Source organism: Semicossyphus pulcher, unplaced genomic scaffold (assembly GCF_022749685.1).
Source record: "Semicossyphus pulcher isolate SPU_LCO1_2020_fin unplaced genomic scaffold, fSemPul1.0.p SCAF_17, whole genome shotgun sequence".
Classification (NCBI taxonomy): Eukaryota; Metazoa; Chordata; class Actinopteri; order Labriformes; family Labridae; genus Semicossyphus; species Semicossyphus pulcher.
Genome location: NW_027211681.1, coordinates 22,082,179 through 22,101,651, shown reverse-complemented (window position 1 = coordinate 22,101,651; position 19,473 = coordinate 22,082,179). Strand labels below are relative to the sequence as shown.

Sequence of the window (19,473 nt, the reverse complement as noted above, 5' to 3'; positions counted from 1 at the left end):
TCTTCATCATAGAGCAATAATCATCCAACACCAGATGTGAGGTCTCCTCAAAATTAGGGATTAACACCATCTTGTGGTTTAGAGAAGAAATGGCAGTTTAATGATGGTGGTAAGCAAACCCAATTTCACTCAGGACATCTCTACAGACGTAGATGCAAAATAATATGATGATAGTGATCTCTTGTATTTTAGTGAGGTTGGTCTGCAACTTGTAGGTATGAGGTACCAAATTTTTATTTTAAAAAGTTTTAGTTTCACCACAGTTTTGTCAATACTTGAAGAATACAGTACACTAAAATAAGAGGAGGTCAAACACACACAGCTTTAATTCAGGGACTTCTTTAGGAATCACACCGTTACAAAATATGTGACACACCAGTTTACCTGAATGAAACTATTTCTTCTTTGAAATAAAAACATCAAAAATAAAATAACATTAAAATTAAAAAACAACTTGAGCATTTAAAAAACGATGAGCTGATGGAAGAGTTATGCTACAGAAAGTTGATATATACAGTTAATTCTAAATCACTGCTAATTAAAATGGACATCTAAACGGAGTGGAAACCAATACATCATGGGTAGCTATTTGAGTATGAAAAGAGATATTAAATGACAGTAGGATTGTTATTGACTCTAACCTAAGTTATTCTGCCGAGAAAAGAAATCTTATCTTTGAAGCTTCCATTGAAAAACAAAAGCACAACAATATAAAGCAACTTGAGATGATTTTTTAAAAAGATACTCGTAATCTAACTTAAAAACGGCCAGCTTTTCCAAACAGCGAGCTCTTACTCCCCGTCACCTTCACCCTCATCACCCTCCTTGTTGTCCTCTGGCACATTTTTGTTACCGTTTTCCTCTTCACCTTTCTTCTCTTCTTTGTTCGTCTCCTCTGTATCCTGTTTCTCCTTCTCCTTGGCTGGACTCGTATCTGTTTTTGCTGTGGTCCCATCAGGCTTTGGTGTGTCCTCTTTCACTACTTCCTGAACATTGTACTTTCTATACAGTGTATAGTCTTTTACCACACTGATGCAGCACACGGCCCTGATGACCTCCACAATGATTGTCAGTTCTGGGTTGGTCAAATCGACCTTGTTCTTTGGGTTCAGCTTCCCTACGAGACCTGGAAAAGGCAATAAGGACGACTCAGTTTTGTTCAATGATGATTAAAAAGATTAAATTCACCTTTTTCCTCACACAAAAATATCAGACCACATCAAATAGACTCAACAAATTAATCTAGTACAAGAAGACTACCTGCAATAGATTTGATGATCTCGTCTCTCTTGTTATGGCTGCTGTTGCGGGCCTTGAAGGCGATCTGGTAGGTAGCACAGCTCGGGGTTTTGAACCAAGGCTCCAGGTAAGTGGTCAGGTACTTCACCATGTCATCCTGGAAGGCCTTGCATGTTCCAGTTACCTGGATAAGGCAGAATCACCATGATTAGAGACTGAATATGACAGCAAACTTAAATTATTAAATTCTTGTATACTTGTACGTATAATAATAAACTCTGATTGTTGAGAGACATTAAAACAACTGCACCATATTTCAATTAACACAACAGGTATGTTAACCATTGATGCAGTGTGAAAACTTGTCCTAACTGTTGTAATTTGGATACATACAGCATTTAAAGTGTTACATGCAAATGTCAAATCCTGTATCCTGTTTTAAAACTGTCTCATTTGTATCACATTAAAAACAGTTAGGCTAGATGTTGCGGTTAAACTACTCACAGGTAGCATCCGAAGGATCACTCGTGACTTTTTCTTCTTGGTGGTGTGGAGATCAGACAAGATGTGATGAACTAGCTTGTCGGATTCTAAGAAGGGAATTTACAAATATGAAATTGTGGCAAGAAAAATAGCAAGTCACAAACTAATCATATCAGTGATTTGTCCGATAAAAAGGTCTTACCCAGATTTAGAGTTCTGATGAAGATTACATTGTTTGCTCCGCTTTCATAAGACTGAAAGCGCCTCTCTTGTTTGGCTCCAGAAGCTTGCAGCTGTGCCACTTCCTTCTTCAGCGCTTCAGCAACGTCTTCTTCTTCAGCCTCCTCTTCTTCACTATCGCTCCCATTATTGTCTTGAAACTGTGATCACGACAGTGGCCATACATTAGTACCACAAAATATTGATATATCATTGTATCATTGCCCCTCACAGTTTTAGTAGAAGGTGACATCATTCAAATCCAAATATATATTTGCCTTGAAATTATATACAAACAAGCAATTCCTTGGTGGAAAGAGCCTTTTATTGACAATGTTTTGTTTGCTAAAATATTAATCAGCAATTTATTTTCTGTCAACCATCAACAGTTACAGAAATAAACAAACATTCAGCTATTTTGTCATTGCAAGCTAATCATAGAGATAACAATAGTAGTACTGTAAAAGAGACCAGTCTCAAGTCCATCTTTACCTACTTGCAGGGCACAATTAATGAAATTCATTGTCTAAATGCATGCACACAAAAAAACCAAGTAAAGTGCATTTAAAAAGTTAGAAAATGCTTGAATATCCAGTTTAACTTGCCCACTATACTGTAGTGTGTAGTTCATTTACTCCACTTGCATAGTTACTTGTGAAATGAAAATGAAAGCAAGCATTCACTGGCAAAGAAACGAGTCTGATATGTATAACAGATAAGGTGCTTCTAAACTCACCTTCTCGGGCCCATAAAGCTTGTCGGCGTATTCATTTAGCAGATTAAAGGCCTCCGCAGTGCACTTCCTCTCGTTCATGTTGCATGTGATGAGGATCCCCTCCATGCCCACCTCCAGGAAGGAGCCCTTCCACCGCTTGTTGGGCTGCCCGCCCCCGTACCGCTTCTTGCTCCGCTTTCTTGTCTCGTTTGACGCGGCCGACATGTTAGCAGAATAGGTTTCGGCTGAATCAAAATCTTAAATTTAAGGTCAACAGCAGCGTGCTATCTTCTTGTTTTGGTAACTAACCCTCTGCTTTATTAGCCGTTAGCTTAACAGCTGAGGCTAACGAAAGCTTCAACGCTTTCAAGTTGCACCGTCTAGACTGTAAAAACCATGTGAAGTTTGCAAAATGATACAGACTATCCGTCTCAACTTGTGCTCGAGTCCAAACTGTAGCTGTTTCCACGGACGAGATCTCATTCAGTCACAACATCGCACGTTTTTGGTCGAACTGTACGGTGTGCGAAGAGGGACAGAAGTCTTCGGCGTTCTCGCGAAACGTTGCGCACTTTTGATTAATTGGCGATGAGTTTATACTGTACGTTCTGTGTACTCCAAAAAATAAGTGCTCGAATATTACTTATTTTGAATCGGCAAATCTAATTTGGGTACTTTAACTATATTTAGATGCTAATACGTCAGTAAGATTATGCAGCGATTTTATGTTTAACAGAGCACTACTTGGAAGCTAAGACCAAGAGAAACATTTAAACTTTCTAACATTTAAAAAATAAACATAGAACAGAGACACAATTAAACAGTCATTTAGTTAATTTATTATAACATTTCATTTGACATTCAAAGCACATATCCAAAATATATTTACTGTACAATACATGGCAAGTCAAGTTTATTATCAGTGTTGATCAATGGTTTTTCTTCAATAAAATCTAGATTGCTTACGTCATAGTATCTAATTTCATTAGGTAATGTATAATATTAATGAATGCTTAATGATTGTAATAATTAGCATTATTTATTCATGGTTAATTTCTGTAAAATACATCAAATCCTTCATTACAGACAGTTTTGTGCTGTTTATCTGAATAAAAGCCAATAAACTGTCCAAACTGGAATCAATCAATTAAATTGAACATCCATTATGTCTTTGATACGGACATCTGTGTTCAGTTCATAGTTCCATATTCCTTCTTCCTTGAATAAAACTATATTCTATTTCACGCCCATATTGAGATATCTTTATTAGACTGCTAAATGAGGTGGTGGGATTTATAGTATCATGCTGTACGTATTATTATTTACTTTTTACAATACATAAAGAGGTGACACATTATTATCAATTATTGAAGAAGTGTCTTTGTGGTAATTGGCTTAACATTGATCACATAACATCTGTGTAAATGAGGTAGAACATACACCCTTAGCTTTTTCCTCCACAGGTTAATAGCTCTTTCTTATGGTTGACCTCTGCGGGAGACGACAGCTTAGAGTCGAGTTCATCTGACAGAGCGAGACACAAGATCTGACATCTGGAGAGGCCACCGAGCTGCTCTTCATCACAGCTGACTCCCACTTAAAGAACTCGCATCCCTTCTGGATCCTGCCTCCGCTGCCCGACCGGCGGACCGGACAGCAGTAGAACCCTCGCCCGTGGTTCGGACCGCCATTGGCTACGACCTGCCGCTTTGCACGCCGACCACACGCACACAGAGGGGATGTGATCTTCTGTCCTGGTTTCATTGTCACAGAAATGGAGGACTGATTGGTTCGTGAGGAGAGAGAGTTGGTTGACAAAGAGGAGAGGGCGTTCTTAGTGGCGGTAAAGGAGCCACACATGGAGGAACTGGACGGTTTTTCTTGGTCAGTGTAGATGGTAAAGGATGATTTCGGGGTCTCTCTGTGTTTTGTGTGTTGGGTGATGACTGGTTTGGGTCGTGCAAATGAGGTGTAAGGGGTGGAGGTCTTTTCTGGGATAAAGGGTTTGTTCCTGAATAGAAAGGGGGTGTTTGTTTTTGAGTTTTTATTGGGTCCACTGGACTTTTCTTGTACTTGTAGAGAGGTTTTAGGCCCTGTTTTGCACTGATTTTGTTTGAAGTCCCTTGTAATAGGTTTAGGAACAGCAAAACAAGCATCAGGCTCTGAGATCGTTGAATGCTGCCTGATTTCATTCAACCGATAAGACACGTTGACCTGTGACCTCATTCTATTTGTAGATAAAAACGTCAGCGGTTCTCTGGTGATATTTTGGGTTTTAAAGTTGGTTTGAATGCTTACTGTTTTTCTGATAGTGTCCCTTAATGTGACCTGACCACCTGCTGAATGTTTCTTATCAGGCTCGTCCAACACATGACTGATACCATGATCATCACCCTCCAACACCACATCGTCGTATGACCCACACCTGTCCTCTGTTTCCACAAAAAGCTCAGCTACTTCTTCCTCCACAAGTCCCTCTGATGCTGCCATTTTTGAGGGCTGGTTTGTCTGAGGCAGATTTGAAAGGCAGCCCACAGTAGTCGACAACAGAACAAGGCTGCTGTTGTTGTTGTTATTGTGTGGTGAAGGACAATTTATCAAAACTGAAGAGGAAGTATTAGTGACACCCCCTGCTGTAGCAGACCTCCTGCTGTGTCCCCACAGTGCCATTGTTGTTCCATTCAGCAGCGTCTTTGGTGAGATCAGGCTCTGACACACAGAACTTGAGTTTTCCTTTGATTCTAACTTCTTTAAAAGGCTTTCTGAACATGATTTCGAAGGAATCTTGGATGATGAGGGTTTGACCTCTGTATTAGTGTTGTTTTTTCCTTTCTTGTTGTCTGCAGTTGTGTTTCCAAGCACAGGTTTGACTGATAATGGAGCCTAGAGGAAGATAAGATGAGAGATTTAATCAGTAACTCATAAGAGATCACCCATTTCTGATTATATGATCTGAAACACTCCAGTTATTTATCTGTTTATTTATAAAAGAAAATCACAACAAATAAAATTTAAAATTCTACATGAAGGATCTTTCTGAACCAAACAAGCTTCATCCACAACGACTTCCTTCATCAGGCTTAAGCTCGGGGGGACAGAAGGGGGGCCTGGATTTAGCAGTTGGGATTCATCGTTGGACGTTGGCCACTCACCTTCACCAGGCTTCTGGTGATCTTCATCACGCAACCATCCCTCATCATCCTCGCTGCCAACTGAGCTGTATTTCGGGAGTCATCCAAACCTGAAGAAAAAATGGCTCTTCGGATTAGATAAAGTCTATATTTAAGGGGAAATATCTTGGCAAAAGAACCTTTTTTTTGTACCAGAATGTTCTCTCCCGGAAAACTGTATTCCAAGATCTTGAAGTGCCCCGTTGAGGCCTTTAGGTTTCCTGTCATAAAACAGCTGAGAAACACATAAAAGGGGTCAATCACAGCATGAGAAGTGCTAAAATGAAATGATGGAAAATTTGGTTTATCGAATAATTAACCAAGTACGATTTCTTTCTGTTTACAACTTCTTACATGCAAAGATAAAGTCATGTCGATAATTGTATATATACACAATTGATAATTTCTGGGTTTTCAAACTGTTGATCAGACAAAATAAGCAATCCGAAAACGTTACTTTGGGTTCTGGTCATTTCAGATAAGAATTTATAGACCAAATGATAAAAAATAACTGTTAGACTAAACAATTGCAGAAAAAAATGTTAGCTACAGCCATAGGCATGAGTGAGAATGCTTGAAGTGAAGAACACACAAGTGACTGAGCTTCTGCTTACCCTGTAGGTGCTCCTCAGGTCTATCCAGCTGTTGAGCACATCAGGTTTATAAAGCTGCTTGCGTTTACACTCATACTGCAAACAAACTCCAAGATCCCAGTCTGATACGCAACGCAGATGGAGGCATATTAAAATTAACAATGCGTTTCAGCTCATAGTCTCAAAGTAACATTTAAATATCCCAACAAGGCTGCCTTGCCACAATAGCAAGGCATGCACATAATGCAGTGGAGCTACAGATACGGATTGTAATGTGTAACAACAAAAATGACATTTGATGTTCAGTGTGCTCTGCAGGAAAGATCCTCACCAACTGAGACAGAAACCTCATCATGAGATTGATTAGGATAATTAAAGATTACAATACAAGTTGTAGACCAGGACAGTTGACTTTTACCTGACCATGTGACGAAAGTACACAGTTTTTGAGAAGGAGAAGGTGCAGTGGATTTCTGTTGTCTGTTGGGAAAGACCACCCCTCTCTCGAGCTGAAGATTTTGCAGCCATCGGCTGAACCGGGAAAGACAAATCTGAAGGGGGATCCCCGCCTCAACTTGCACCTGTGAGACAAATAAATTAAGCTGTCAGATGTAATGTAAAAGTGTATGGAGTACAAGGCATCAGAAAGTCCATTGGTATGTTTGTAGAAATGTATTTATGTGACACCTGTGTGATCCCGGTCAGCTCAGTGCAGAACTCGGAGAGAATTGGGTGCTCTTGGGGTTGAACATAAGTATGAAACTCGGACTCAATCTCCCCTGTGGACGTGTTCACGAGAACAGCAGGAAACTCAACTGTACAGAGGAAATGCAGAAAGGAACAAGGAGAACGTGTTCTCAGTAATCCAGGCGATAAAAGGGATAAACAATCTGGATAATAATAATATACACTGGGTAACTTACTAATTTCCTGACCGTAGTTGTTTTTCTCTCTCCAGCAAGTTGACTCAAAATCAATCACAATCAGGTATGAAAATGTTTGATCTGAAAGCAAGCAGTATTATAAAGTTGCAGTACAACTGTGTAATTGTCTATCACATCAACACATTATCAGTGAAATAATCATACTTACTTGATACCAGTGATTTCTTGTTTGAGGACTGACTCCGCTGCCTCAATAAACCTAGTTCTCTGAAGAGAAGGGTTTGAAAGGCAGCAATGAAGTACTGTTAAAACTAGATTGTAAATACCTAAACCCCATCAAGTTCTTGCCAAAACTTAGCGTTAGTAGAACCCTAGCTTACATACTGAATACGAGAGGCACCAACATGGGCTAAATGGGCAAGTATTGTTGACCGTTTTAAAACAAATTGCAAGCATTAAACGTTACAAAAATGTCTAACATTTCTATTTGTTGAAACATTATTAACTGCTACAATAAGTCGTCATTTGTCCTCCTGCCAGTTTGTTATTTAGGTTAGCTGTTTGGCTAGCGATATCGCTAAACGCTCATTGTTAATCAATTGTTAATGACTTACTTGGCCAGTTTTTTTGTAGACATCACGTTGTCTGTGACTTGAATTCAGGCATCCAACTTTAAAAACAATAAAACAGTAGACAAAGTAGTAAACGAAAATCGCGCTGATTTTTAAATACTCATTCATCGGTCCGTTTGAGCTCGATTATTTTGGGCTGCAAGTCAGTGAAATCAACTTCCGAAACAAATAGTCGATTGCAGGAAAGCAGGGCGGAGTTTATCGAAACGATGCAGGCTAAACTTCCGGTTTTACATGTTTTTCCTTCAAAACAAAAGCATTCAATTCTTGACTTAACAGGTCAACACGAATGAAAAACATGTATGTAATATAACTCAGCCATTTTGTTTTGTTATGTTTGGCTCCCATATATACGCATTTCCCCCCGACATGAAATGACATGAAAAAAACATACAAAAGCTTATAACTAAACTTAATTTTAAAGTTACAAACCGGAAGTAGTATCACAAATTGTAGCTTGCAGCAGTCCCTGTGCTTAGCCATGTGTTTTTAGCCTCTACCAGAGGTATGAAGTATGAATTTGGAACCTGAAGGATAAATAACATCTGGTATTTATTACATTTATTCTTCCGCGTATACTGTACATATGAACATTCAATATTTATAAATGTAAAGGTGTGTATTCTTATTTCTTAATGTGAGCTAGCTAGTAAAGTTTCGGTGTAACTACTACAGCACTGAACCACAAAACTGAGAGCTGAAATTCCCTCAGAGACAGGTTAAGCCACTAAACCAGCTTAGTTTGCTTTATTTGCCTGAAAGTTAGAGCAGAAATAAAGTAAACACATTATCATGCAGTCATTAGATCTGCTTTGAAGCACACATCACCCTTACAATGGGATAAAGAACGCCAAAGACAATACTTTGTTGACTATAACATGTTTATATTGAAAATGTTCAATATTCTTACCAATTTGATACCTCTATTAAAACGTTACTAATTGTAATAACTCAGATATATATTTATGATATTCTAAACCCTATTTTCTTCTCTTAGTGTACCTGAAGATTATTTAAACTATATCAAAACTTTAATAGTTTAAAGATATTTGCTGAAATCGTGAGGATGTATACTTAATCATTAATGAAAGCATGAAAACTTAAATTCGTTTTGTGTGTTTATTTGGTCTTAGCACAAAGTCTCCAAGAGACAACTTGATTATTTATATGAGGAAGTGTTATATGGTCAAAACTCAAAAAGTTTGATAGACACCCCAAGTTGGCTAGAATAGACGCTCTCCTTCGACTGTTTGTTTTGCGACAGATTTGAGTCACTGTCATTTTAAAAAATGTTTTCTCTTGTTTGTAGCCTGAACATGGAGCCTCCGTCATCATCATCATCAGCAGCGACATGCAACAGACAAAAAAGAAAGAACATCGACCCCACAGCACAGAAGAAGGCCAAGAGATTAAAAACTGTGCAGGTTGGTGAGGAGTCGCTGGATTGTGGACGCTCTTCTCCCTCACCGAGGATCTCTGTGCTGCCCGACCACCTTCAACAACCCATTACACAAAATGAGCTGACGGAGCTGCTGCATTATGCCGCTCTGGGGAAAACAGGCGGTATTAAACAGCCCAGGTAATGTCTTCTGTATTAGCTCTCATCAAATAACTCTCTGTGAAGTAATTTAACTTATCCCCTGTGCTCTAGCAATAATCTAAATGATCTGTTTTAATTTGTGTCTTCATCACCCTGTGTCTTATATAGTTGGTGCCGACTCCTGCATCAGAAGAGGATTACAGCGATAAATGTGGTTATTGTGGAGGGCATGACCCAGAGTCACTTTTACAAACACTACCTCACCCTGCGACACCTCCGGACCAGCTACACCACCGTTAGTACATGGAGGATATGGGAAAGGGAAGAAGTCATATACCTGTGTTATTGTTCTGGGTTAACACTGGTCCTTGTTTTTTATCTGGCTGGTTTAGAGGATCACCTTTACTCCATCATCGTCAGACCTGGCCTCAGGAATCTTCAGCTGTAAACTTCCTGAAACAGATGGTTTAACCCGTTCTCAGAGACAACACGAAAGCAGTGGATTGCATAAAGGTGAGAACTGTGTTTTAATTTGTTGTTGATGAGCGTAGTTCAGGAACACATTGTTATTATGCTATCAGGAGGCTAGTTTTTGTCCAGCTAAGAAATTAATGAGAAAACCAACACGTCTCGTCTTTTACTGATTTTAAAAGGCTGTTCTCTGATCTGAATGCCCCAGGAGTCGTCACCAGAACATCTTTGCATTATTATCTTGTTGCATCTAGTCTGAAACATTATCTTTTAACAGCAGTTTTGTGTTTTCTCTTGTTCTAAACTGTGTGTGCGGTTGTGTTTTTGTGCATTTTTGCAGCACTGAGGAGTCACCCAGTAATCACTAAGTTTGGCACACAGAGGAGAGGACTGACGGCGTATGTTCTCCCCCTGGACGAGATGATCAAGAGACATTACCCCGTCAAAGGTGAGTCTGTCTCTGATTGGCTGGGTCAGTGTGGACGTTGTCCCACTCTCTATCTTTACTTTATCACCTCTTTGTTGTTCCTTTTGACACAGGGATGCCGGGCTTTGAGGAGTTTCTGTGCACAGACAGTGTCGACTGTGTGACTGACAACTGCCCTCTCTTTGGACTTGACTGTGAAATGGTGAGATGCTCTCAGTTAGATATTTAATTTCCATTGTAGAAGCAGGTCTCTATAAATGTAATATAAGCGAATAAATACTAAAGTATAAATACAGGGGCAGAAAGTGGATTTTTATATATTGTTAGTTTTTTTAATGTGCAATTTTCAGATTTTCCTACGTCTTTAATTTAAAGCATATTTATGTTGCTAGTAGTCTGTTTTTATAAGTGTTTACCATCTGGCAGAATTAGCTACATATTTTGAAACACTTGTATTCCACTCACATGAAGAGCAGCTGTCACCCAGGATAGTTTTACTTTACCTTCACATTTTATAACTAATCTTGGTCTAATCTGTGGATTCGTCACCTTTTTAATTGAAGGTATTTAATGTTTAAGTTGTTTATTTCTCTCTTTTGCCATCTCGATTTATTCAGCGTCCTGTTACAGTGATATTATCACCATCATGTTAGAATTTGTCCTGAGTTATTCCAAGGTTTAAAGGCTTGGACAGTTAATCAGTGTGTTGATGTTGTGTTTCAGTGTCTAACAGAACGAGGATATGAGCTGGCTCGTGTCTCTCTGGTGGACAGTGATGGGAACTGTGTGCTGGATGAGCTGGTGAAACCCCAGAGCCGAATCCTCGACTACCTCACCAGGTACACACACAAACACCAAAAATACAAATGTTGGTTTAGCTTTGTAACAAGCATCACCGACTGTGTTACAAACATTTTGTGTTGCTTGGTGCCCTCTGATAGGTTCTCTGGTATAACGGCGGCAATGTTGCGACCGATCACAACCACCCTGCGGGACATTCAGGCAAAACTCAGGAAGTTGCTTCCGGGGGACGCAGTTCTTGTGGGCCATTCACTGAACAACGACCTGATGGCTCTGAAAGTGAGTAACTACAATATAATGACCAGGATGTGGTTGAGTTCTGAGTTCTTTTGTGTTTTGGGGTTGTTTGAGAGTATAGTGATCCTCAGGGCAAGTGAAACGTTGTACATGTTTGTAGATAGAAGTGTGCATTTAGCAAAAACATACCTACACCCTTTATAGTCTTTAAAGTCACCATGTGTACATTGACTCTATACAAGAAGTGGAAACAGTCAAAGGTCAAAAGTTATGATCACAAAGATCTCAGTTTCGTTGTCTTGAGCGCCACCTATGGCGATAAACTGTAATTGCGGGAGCACACTTCCCAGATATCCAGACAGTGTTGCATGAGTGATGTCCACGGTTGGCTCCGGTTGTAACTCTTGATTTCCCTCGCTGACGGGCGCTTTCCTTTTTAGACTGTTTGCTTCATCTGAGCGTCGAGTTTGTTTCTTTTTCTTTGGATTTTCACTTATTGTTGAAGTTGTATCTGTAGTCATCCATCTTTTCTTTGTTTGTTCAGCCATAGTAGATTACTGTTTACTCGCAACACTTGCAGAGACCGGAAAAGCAGCCGCTTAGCTCCGCCTACCCTCTCTGGCAGACCAACCACTGCTGGCTGAAGGAAAAGGCGTCACTAACTGGGCGCCGCTTATGATTTTTCCCGCAAAAGTCGCACCAGACAGCCAGTCTGTAATACTGCAAATGCAAAGGCTTTCATCAGTGACTTAACAGACATTTATTTAAATGAAAATCTTTAAGATTATCACTTGAAAGTAATGCATAAGTGCCCCTACCCTGCATTCTTTCTAATGGACAGCAGATGGTAAACTGCACTGATTATAAAAGGTAACAGTAAAATTGTTTCTTGTGAGTTTATCGTCTCATCGCTAGTATTAAGTCTTCTTCAGTCCAGCATGATCTTTGTTTGTAAATTATGGTCCCATTTAGAGAAAAAAAGTAACCCTAGACAGAAGTTAGAAATATCCAAACTCTGCACGTAGAGGCGTGAATTTTTTTCATGTAACAAATTGGAAGAATCAAATTGGTTGAACTGGTCGAGCCCAGTTTTTAAAAGTTATCCCATTATTTCCACATTATAACATATTTGTTCTGGTTGTTCTGTTTATTTCCAGCTTTGGCCAGCCAGGCTTTTCTCAAAATAGCTACAGTACTATCAAGGCGTATTTTTCCTCTTTACACACAGAAGGATTGTGGAGAGATATTTGATATTAGAGAGACTCTCTTCAGACAAACTAAACTTCTATAAGAAGTTGACTTTCTGACCTGTGCGGTGTTTGTGTCCTCCCTGCAGCTGATCCACCAGCACGTCATCGACACCTCGCTGCTGTACAGGAGAGAGTTTGGACAGAGGTTTAAGCTCAAGGTCCTGGCCGAGACGGTGCTGAAGTGAGTTGTATCTGTGTCCCGCTGCGTCTCTGTGTCTCTCTCAGCCACCTCGGCTCATAATTAGATTTTCTGCTTACGTCCCAGGAGGCACATACAGACTGAAGAGAAGAAGGGTCATAATCCCATTGAGGACGCCGTGGCGGCCCTGGAGCTGGCCCAGTACTTTATTAAAAAAGGACCTCGCCAGGTAACACATCACTCTCTCTCTACACACACACGCACGATCACACAGTCCATATAACGCAGTCTGTGTATGCTCACTGTCAGGTTGTAGAACTTCATCTGGAGGAGCTGTGGGGATATAAGATAGAGGAGGAGTCTGCTGACTGTGCTCCTGCACCTGCACCAAGTCTCAGGTACGACACGTTCAGATCAAAGATTTACAAAAAGACAAAACTGTTTAGAAACGTGCTGCTCGCATCGCCTGCAACTCGGCATAAGTCACGTCACATCATCTGTTTTAACACCCAGTTGGCTTGTAGCGAAGTCAAGTCAGATAGAAACAGCTGGTCAAGAAGAAAGAAATCTTTTTGCACAAGCCTTAAAGGTATAATGAGTTTGGGTTTGTAAGTTGCTGTTTGTAAGTGGACCATGCAGTTGCTCCCTCGTCCCCGACTCAACAAGCAAAGGGAGAGCAGCGCTGGTCAAGCAAGCTCAGGACTGAATGAAGAAAGCAGTGAGTCAGAGAGGTGCCCGCTTCATCCTGCCTCTCTGGCCTCTGTTCAGCACCGTTGCCAGTCAAACTGACACCCAGACCTGCAGCTCTATGCTGTCATGACCCGGCCCGTGAGCCATGACAAAAGGAGGAAATAGTTATTTTAACTTGACGATGACGAGATGAATGTAAGTTTAAATACAAATGTTACGGGGTGTGTTAGTCGGTGTTATCAAGGTGTCTGCTGGTGGGTGCGCGAGTGATGTGTGCAAAGTGTTGTATGGTGTGAAACAAAACTACAAAGATGTGCCAAATAATAACATGGTGCCCGAAGCATGGAGAGTGATGATGTTAGAGAACCACACGCAGGGAAGGCCAGGGCTTAAATGCACCTAAGGAGACTGGCCAGGTACTCCCACGTCACGCCAACCAGGAACCTGCAACACAGAAAAAAGAGAAACAGAAACGAGGAAACACAAAGCAGACCCTGCTCAGCAGGAAGGCCGTCACAATGCTGTATGTTACATCTACGACACTGACAGAAAGCAGACACGGTCTCATCCTGTCACATTGGTGCAATATTGGATCCCAGCGGCTATAGTCTGATGATGATGTAGCCTCTAGGATCAACGGTGAACATGCCAGGCGTGCAGCCAGCAGTTAGCGATAAACGACTTCCAGTCAAGACCTTTTCCGCGTGCTGCATTGTTTACAGAAAAAGAAACCGTTTTTCTTGTGATTGAATTTAATTAACGGGTCTTTTGCCTTGACATCCTGATGCAGATGAGTACAAAGTAAAAATGAACCTTTGTCAGGTCTGTCCTCAAGAGAAGAAGAAAACAACTTTTAAAATGCTCGTCTGTTGAACGGAGGTCGGATCTATAGTTTCTGATGCATTTGAGGAAATTGGAAAAAAATCTGAACACTGAACGGCCTTCATGATGCAGCGTCAAGGGAATTTATCTCAAGATGAATTTAAGATCTAGAGCAGATTGTTAGCTGTTAGCATGCAGATGTCTGTTTATAGAGATTAATAAGAAGCTAAATTATCATCAGATAGCCGCTGATGGGAGCCGGGATGTCATTATGACGGATGACGTTTCGCCTGCTTTTGCTCTCCACATGCACTGTTTTTCCTGCACACGCCGCAGCCTGCTGATACGTGATTGGTCAATATTACTCGGACTACAGGCGCACTACAAACAGAAACCAGAACACTTGCCATCCTTAAAACCCACGCCCCTGCCTACAGATTCTACATTTCTATGTAGAATCTCTAAGTAGAGATCACATTAGTGTAAATTTCCAGGTTTAAAAAATGTTTTAGACAAGCAGATTGTAAGTAATTGAAAGTTCTAACATAGAGACAACACAGAGACACAGAGGTATTTTTTAGGGAAAATATGTTCTATAAATTATTTTTTGCACATTTTTGTTACTTTGTCACATTATGAAACCCATTTCATCTCATGTTATGCTGCAGCTATATTTGACAGGTTGTTCTTTATTTCTTGTGCAGGTTTGCCGACATACTTCAGACACTCGGCCACTCAGTAACCTATTTAGGAAAGCGCTCTGATGTCACCCTGGATCTGTCCAGTCAGCAGTGGCACAACTCTGACAAAGAGGTGAGACATCCTGACTCTTTAGCCTCCTGACCTTTACCTGATGAAACACTTTAAGTCAAGTCAGTTTATTTATAAAAACAGCAGCAGCTGTACAGTGCTGTACAATGCATAAAAGAAGCAATATATAGAAGCCAAAGCAATGAGACAGAACAGGCGGCTGGTTCAGGACTGCATATTCGAGCATGTTTTGAAGACTCAACAGAGGGAACAGACCTGACCGAGGATGGAGGTTATTCCACAGTCGAGGGGCCTTGACTGAGAAAGCGTGGCCACCTCTTAGTTTGAAATTAGAGCGGGGGACCGCCAGGAGGCCTGTGTCAGAAGATCTGAGGGGCCTGGAACCAAGTTTCAAACCCAGAATATGCAAGGATCTGTTTTCATTTCTGGAGCATACGCGGCGAGTCCCCATGAAGGCTTTAGTGGTTTTTCTCGTCTCCATTCAGAAAAGTCTTATGCAAAGTTTGGGGATGAACAATAAAGTGACAAAGAGATAGAAAGATGAATGAAGTAGCCCTTTTTGTTCAAGAGACATCGATTATGTCATAGGTCAATATACATAGTGTTTCATTCTGAATCAGAGGTGACAGGCTGCTGCTTCTTTTCCTCCTTTTCTTTCACTCACCTTTGCCTTTCTGTTACCTCATCCTGTCTGCTTCAGGTGCTGGCCTCTTACAGGAGACAGACCAAGTGTCCGCTCCTCTCAGTGCTCCAGTTCTCTTCCATCTCAGACCATCTGAAGAGGTGCTTCCCTAACCAGGATCAACAGCACCACGGGGTGAGACATTTTACTCAGAACAGCATGACTTCTGCCTGTTCTTCTAAAGCACTGATTAATGTGTGTTTATCCTGCAGGAGTGTTCAAACCTTCGAGATATGTGCGTGGTGTTTGCTGGTCCGTTTCCTGCGGGCTTCACTGAGAGGGAAGTGAAGCGGCTGTTTTCTTGCTGCGGACCCGTTCGGAAGATCAAAATGTTGAGCACAGCTATCAGGGTAGATGTCTTTGACATTCTTATCCTCTATTTTACACGTCAAAAACTGCTGTTTGTGTTTCTGAATTTACACTTTTTGATATTGTCTGGCCGTGTTTGGTTTCCAGGTTCATGCAGAGGTAGCGTTCGAGCTCCTGGAGGGAGCTGCCCTCGCATTGAAAGCTTTGAACGGACTTAACGTTCAGGGACAATCCATCAAGGTAACTTCCCTTCTGTTTTTCTTCTGCTTTCTGTTTCCTTTCCCCTTGACATCACGGGTAAAGCTTTTCTTCTTTTCTAGGTTCAAAGGCCCATTAATGAGTCGATGCTGGACTTGGATCTGACTCTTGATGCTCTGACGGGCGACAGTCTCAACACGAATCACATCTACGCTGTTAAATTAAAGCCCAGTACGGCTGAGTGCATACTCGTTCCTGCAAAAGTCAATGGACACACGTTAGATGCTAAAAGTTCAGTTGAGTCGTCAAACGTTTTGCCTCAAGCTAAAGTAAACGGTAAAACATTACAGGCCAGAAACACAAAGTCTAAACTGTGTGAGGAGACAGTCAGAGAGATATTCACTCACTTTGGTGCGGTGGAGAGCGTTCTCCTGCCGGCCAAACCTGGGAAACATGCGAGACATGCAAACATAAGTGAGTACAAATCTGTGTTCTTCATTATCTGTTGTTGTTCTGTGTGTGAGGGGGTTTATTCAGAGTGTCTATGTCTCTGGTCGACAGGGTTTGAGAGTTCAGAGGGTAAACATGCAGCCCTCAGCGCCTCTGAGGATCTACTGAAGAGGAACTACCTCGTCTGTACGTCTCTAACCCCGCCCCATTTACATGCATGGGCTGCCATGGACACGCCAACCTCCTCAGTGGACCCTGACGAGGAGGCAGCAGAAGAGAAGAGGACCCACGTGCAAAACAGTTCTCAGGTAAAGAGGAGGCTGCATTGACTCCATCCATCCATCCATTTTCTATGCCACTTATCCTGTTCAGGGTCGCGGGAGGGCTGGAGCCTATCCCAGCTGTCACTGGGTGATAGGCGGGGTACCCCCTGCACTGATCGCCAGTCAGTCACAGGGCTGACACACATTACACTGCAGCTCCACCTGAGCGAATAAAGACCTAACCACCGTTACATCTTCACTGTTTACTGACGCTGTTTTGGGCGCGTTTGTGACGTCAGACGGTGACGCAGCAGAAAAGAGAGGAGGATACTTCACTGGCAATGGGAAAAGAGGCAGTCGGCATCTATAAGCGGATCTCCCGGGTTTGAAAAACCTGCGTCAACACGCAAAATTTAGGTGGGAAAGGGGTATTAGTTTGTTCCCAGAGGGAAGGGGGGAGAACAGGCAGTGTCCAGGGTGGGTGGGGTCTTTTATGATACAACTGGCTTTCCTACAGTGCCGGCCAGTGTATACGTCACGTCTGTAGGTCTTTCTTGTCCTCTGTTGTGCAGCTGCTAAACCACACCGTGCAGCAGTAGGCGAGGAAGCTTTCAATGGTGGCCCGACGTGCTCGGAAAACCTCCACAGCGAGTTGCCAGGAGGAATCCTAATCAGATGCACAAACAACCTCAACTGATATGGTGGATATATCAGAAACGTTTCCAGGAAATCTCTGCAAATTTGGTACAAACCTCCTCCTGGATTTAAGGATGAATTCATTAGATTTTGGTCTAATTCAAACACTAATTATGAGAAACGGCTGGTTGGCAGAGGCATCAGCTGGGCCTAATTGTAGCTATATGCACCTGTGGCTAGAGCAGGTTGTCTACTGATCGGATGATTAGATCCCCAGATCCTCCAGTCCATATGTCTGAGTGTCCTTGGGAAAGATACCTCGCCCCAAATTTCTCCAGAGGGTTTGTGAGTGTGTGTGAAGGAGAGCTTTTGTGTGAATGGCTAAAGCACTTTGAGCGGTCGAAGAATGAAAAAGTGCAGCCCATTACAGCGTGCTTCAAAATACAACTCCAGTGGGTGCTGTCGATGTTTTATCTCGGACACTCCCTGCTTCTCTGTGTGCTAGCATGCTTAGAAACTACACACTGGTATTAAAAATGCTATGACAGAATCGAGCTTGTTAGAAATAAGTTCAGGGTGCAGCTGAAGCTAACAAACTGACTTAGATCATGGCCACCATGTTTTTTTCCTCTGCTGCCGTCCGTTAGGAGACGGGCTTTTTGTCTCACTAGCTGTAAGGCTCTGAAGAATAATTGCCTCTCCTTTTTTTTCTCCCTGTCTTCCAGAAATGCTGTTTTCTGGTGTGAGTCTTAGAACCACATGGGGCTGCTGCTTGTGTAGCTATAATCGAGTATACTTGGTTGTTTTTTTTTTGCCCTTTTCTTCAAGCGGTTGTCTGTGAAAACCCAAGACGGCAGCTGTTTGGGAAATGATAGAACATCATGGTTCACAGATTGTTTCTCCTTTCAGCTCGCGGGCTGAGTCAGCTCTCTGCAGATATTGTATTGACTAAAATCTCACAGTGAAAAGCTTGTAAGATTAGGGCCGGTTCTGTGAGGCTAATCTTTTATGACATCATGACAGGGCCCTGCTTTCCTGATAAAAACTTTTAAGTCTTAAAGTTTAGCCTGCGCACGGCACACACAGCAAAGCGAAGATGCTGTACAAAAGCTACACGAGGTAGATTTATTGGTACCTGTGTGGTTTAATTTTTAACAATGAGCACATGCAACGCCAATTTAATCTGTGCAGGACCAGGAGATGGATCTCATGATGAGGAAGTTGGACCGCCGCCTGGGGAAGCTCTTCAGGTCTCTCTCAAACGGCACCTTGTCTGTGGTTGTTCTGCTCGGATGCAACAGGTGAGGACTCTTGACTGTGTGTAGGAAAATCTGCTACCAAGTAAAACATGACTAAAATTTCTCCTCTCTTCTTTTAGTGCTCGTGGACATCTTCCTGGTTTGTGCCTTATCGAGGTCAAGGGAGCGTCTTGAAGAAAACAGTGACCCGCTCCTGTGTGGGAAGGATTTTAAACCTGCAAAAATATCTACCAGTCGAACAGTTCCTGAGCCTGTGTCACTTGAATCAAGTGAAATTCTTATAAGAATAAAAAAAATTCCCGGCTGTTCCTTTACCTGAGACTTTTAGTATTTTTTACTGAGAGAGCTGAGATGTTTTCTATTTCCACTGCTACTTTATAAATCACTAAATAATTTCTGTGACCTGGAAATATTCAGAGCTTCAATTAAACATCTGCCTTTGGTACAAAATCCTTGTATGAATTTTGGCTTTTTGGATCTACTTGATTTGTCTCTAGGCTGCACGGTGGTGCAGTGGTTAGAACTGTTGGCTCACAACTAGAAGATTCTTAGTTCGAACGCCGGTTCAGGCAAAGTGGGCCTTTCTATTCTGT

The 19,473-nt window shown here is 41.7% G+C and overlaps 3 protein-coding genes across 3 annotated transcripts; 1 reads left to right on the top strand and 2 right to left on the bottom strand.

Annotated features, from left to right (window-relative positions):
* Positions 1-218: 218 nt before the first annotated feature.
* Positions 219-3,144, bottom strand: thumpd1 (THUMP domain containing 1). Its single transcript, XM_069666042.1, has 5 exons — positions 2,678-3,144; positions 1,925-2,102; positions 1,744-1,829; positions 1,261-1,423; positions 219-1,126 (listed from the first exon to the last, which is right to left on the bottom strand). Exons 1-5 carry the CDS (start codon positions 2,879-2,881, stop codon positions 792-794), a joined length of 966 nt encoding a protein of 321 aa, XP_069522143.1. The 5' UTR covers positions 2,882-3,144; the 3' UTR covers positions 219-791.
* Positions 3,145-4,120: 976 nt separating this feature from the next.
* On the bottom strand, positions 4,121-7,940 carry eri2 (ERI1 exoribonuclease family member 2). The gene is made up of 10 exons (XM_069666638.1): positions 7,918-7,940; positions 7,512-7,570; positions 7,343-7,423; positions 7,107-7,234; positions 6,838-7,000; positions 6,441-6,541; positions 5,980-6,061; positions 5,809-5,897; positions 5,025-5,539; positions 4,121-4,973 (listed from the first exon to the last, which is right to left on the bottom strand). The coding sequence occupies exons 1-10, from the start codon at positions 7,938-7,940 to the stop codon at positions 4,121-4,123; spliced, it is 2,094 nt and encodes a 697-aa protein (XP_069522739.1).
* A 492-nt stretch (positions 7,941-8,432) lies between these two features.
* On the top strand, positions 8,433-19,291 carry LOC138595207 (RNA exonuclease 5-like). The gene is made up of 19 exons (XM_069666559.1): positions 8,433-8,483; positions 9,245-9,514; positions 9,644-9,770; positions 9,868-9,988; positions 10,287-10,394; positions 10,487-10,575; positions 11,097-11,212; positions 11,315-11,453; positions 12,748-12,842; positions 12,927-13,029; positions 13,110-13,198; positions 15,017-15,125; positions 15,784-15,900; positions 15,978-16,115; positions 16,222-16,314; positions 16,395-16,746; positions 16,834-17,030; positions 18,813-18,922; positions 19,000-19,291. The coding sequence occupies exons 2-19, from the start codon at positions 9,252-9,254 to the stop codon at positions 19,052-19,054; spliced, it is 2,421 nt and encodes an 806-aa protein (XP_069522660.1). The 5' UTR covers positions 8,433-8,483; positions 9,245-9,251; the 3' UTR covers positions 19,055-19,291.
* Positions 19,292-19,473: the final 182 nt, after the last annotated feature.

Bases quoted from the DNA above. Each gene is read 5' to 3' on its own strand.
- thumpd1 (XM_069666042.1), bottom strand. From the start codon at position 2,881: ATGTCGGCCGCGTCAAACGAGACAAGAAAGCGGAGCAAGAAGCGGTAC. The intron at 1,424-1,743 runs GTGAGTAGTTTA...TGCCTTATCCAG, and splicing joins TGATCCTTCGGATGCTACCT to GTAACTGGAACATGCAAGGC. The intron at 1,127-1,260 runs GTAGTCTTCTTG...TGCCTTTTCCAG, and splicing joins GATCATCAAATCTATTGCAG to GTCTCGTAGGGAAGCTGAAC.
- eri2 (XM_069666638.1), bottom strand. From the start codon at position 7,940: ATGTCTACAAAAAAACTGGCCAA. The intron at 7,571-7,917 runs GTAAGTCATTAA...CCTTCTCTTCAG, and splicing joins TCTACAAAAAAACTGGCCAA to AGAACTAGGTTTATTGAGGC. The intron at 7,235-7,342 runs GTAAGTTACCCA...TCCTCTGTACAG, and splicing joins CAACTACGGTCAGGAAATTA to TTGAGTTTCCTGCTGTTCTC.
- LOC138595207 (XM_069666559.1), top strand. From the start codon at position 9,252: ATGGAGCCTCCGTCATCATCATCATCAGCAGCGACATGCAACAGACAA. The intron at 13,199-15,016 runs GTACGACACGTT...TTTCTTGTGCAG, and splicing joins GCACCTGCACCAAGTCTCAG to GTTTGCCGACATACTTCAGA. The intron at 15,126-15,783 runs GTGAGACATCCT...TGTCTGCTTCAG, and splicing joins GGCACAACTCTGACAAAGAG to GTGCTGGCCTCTTACAGGAG.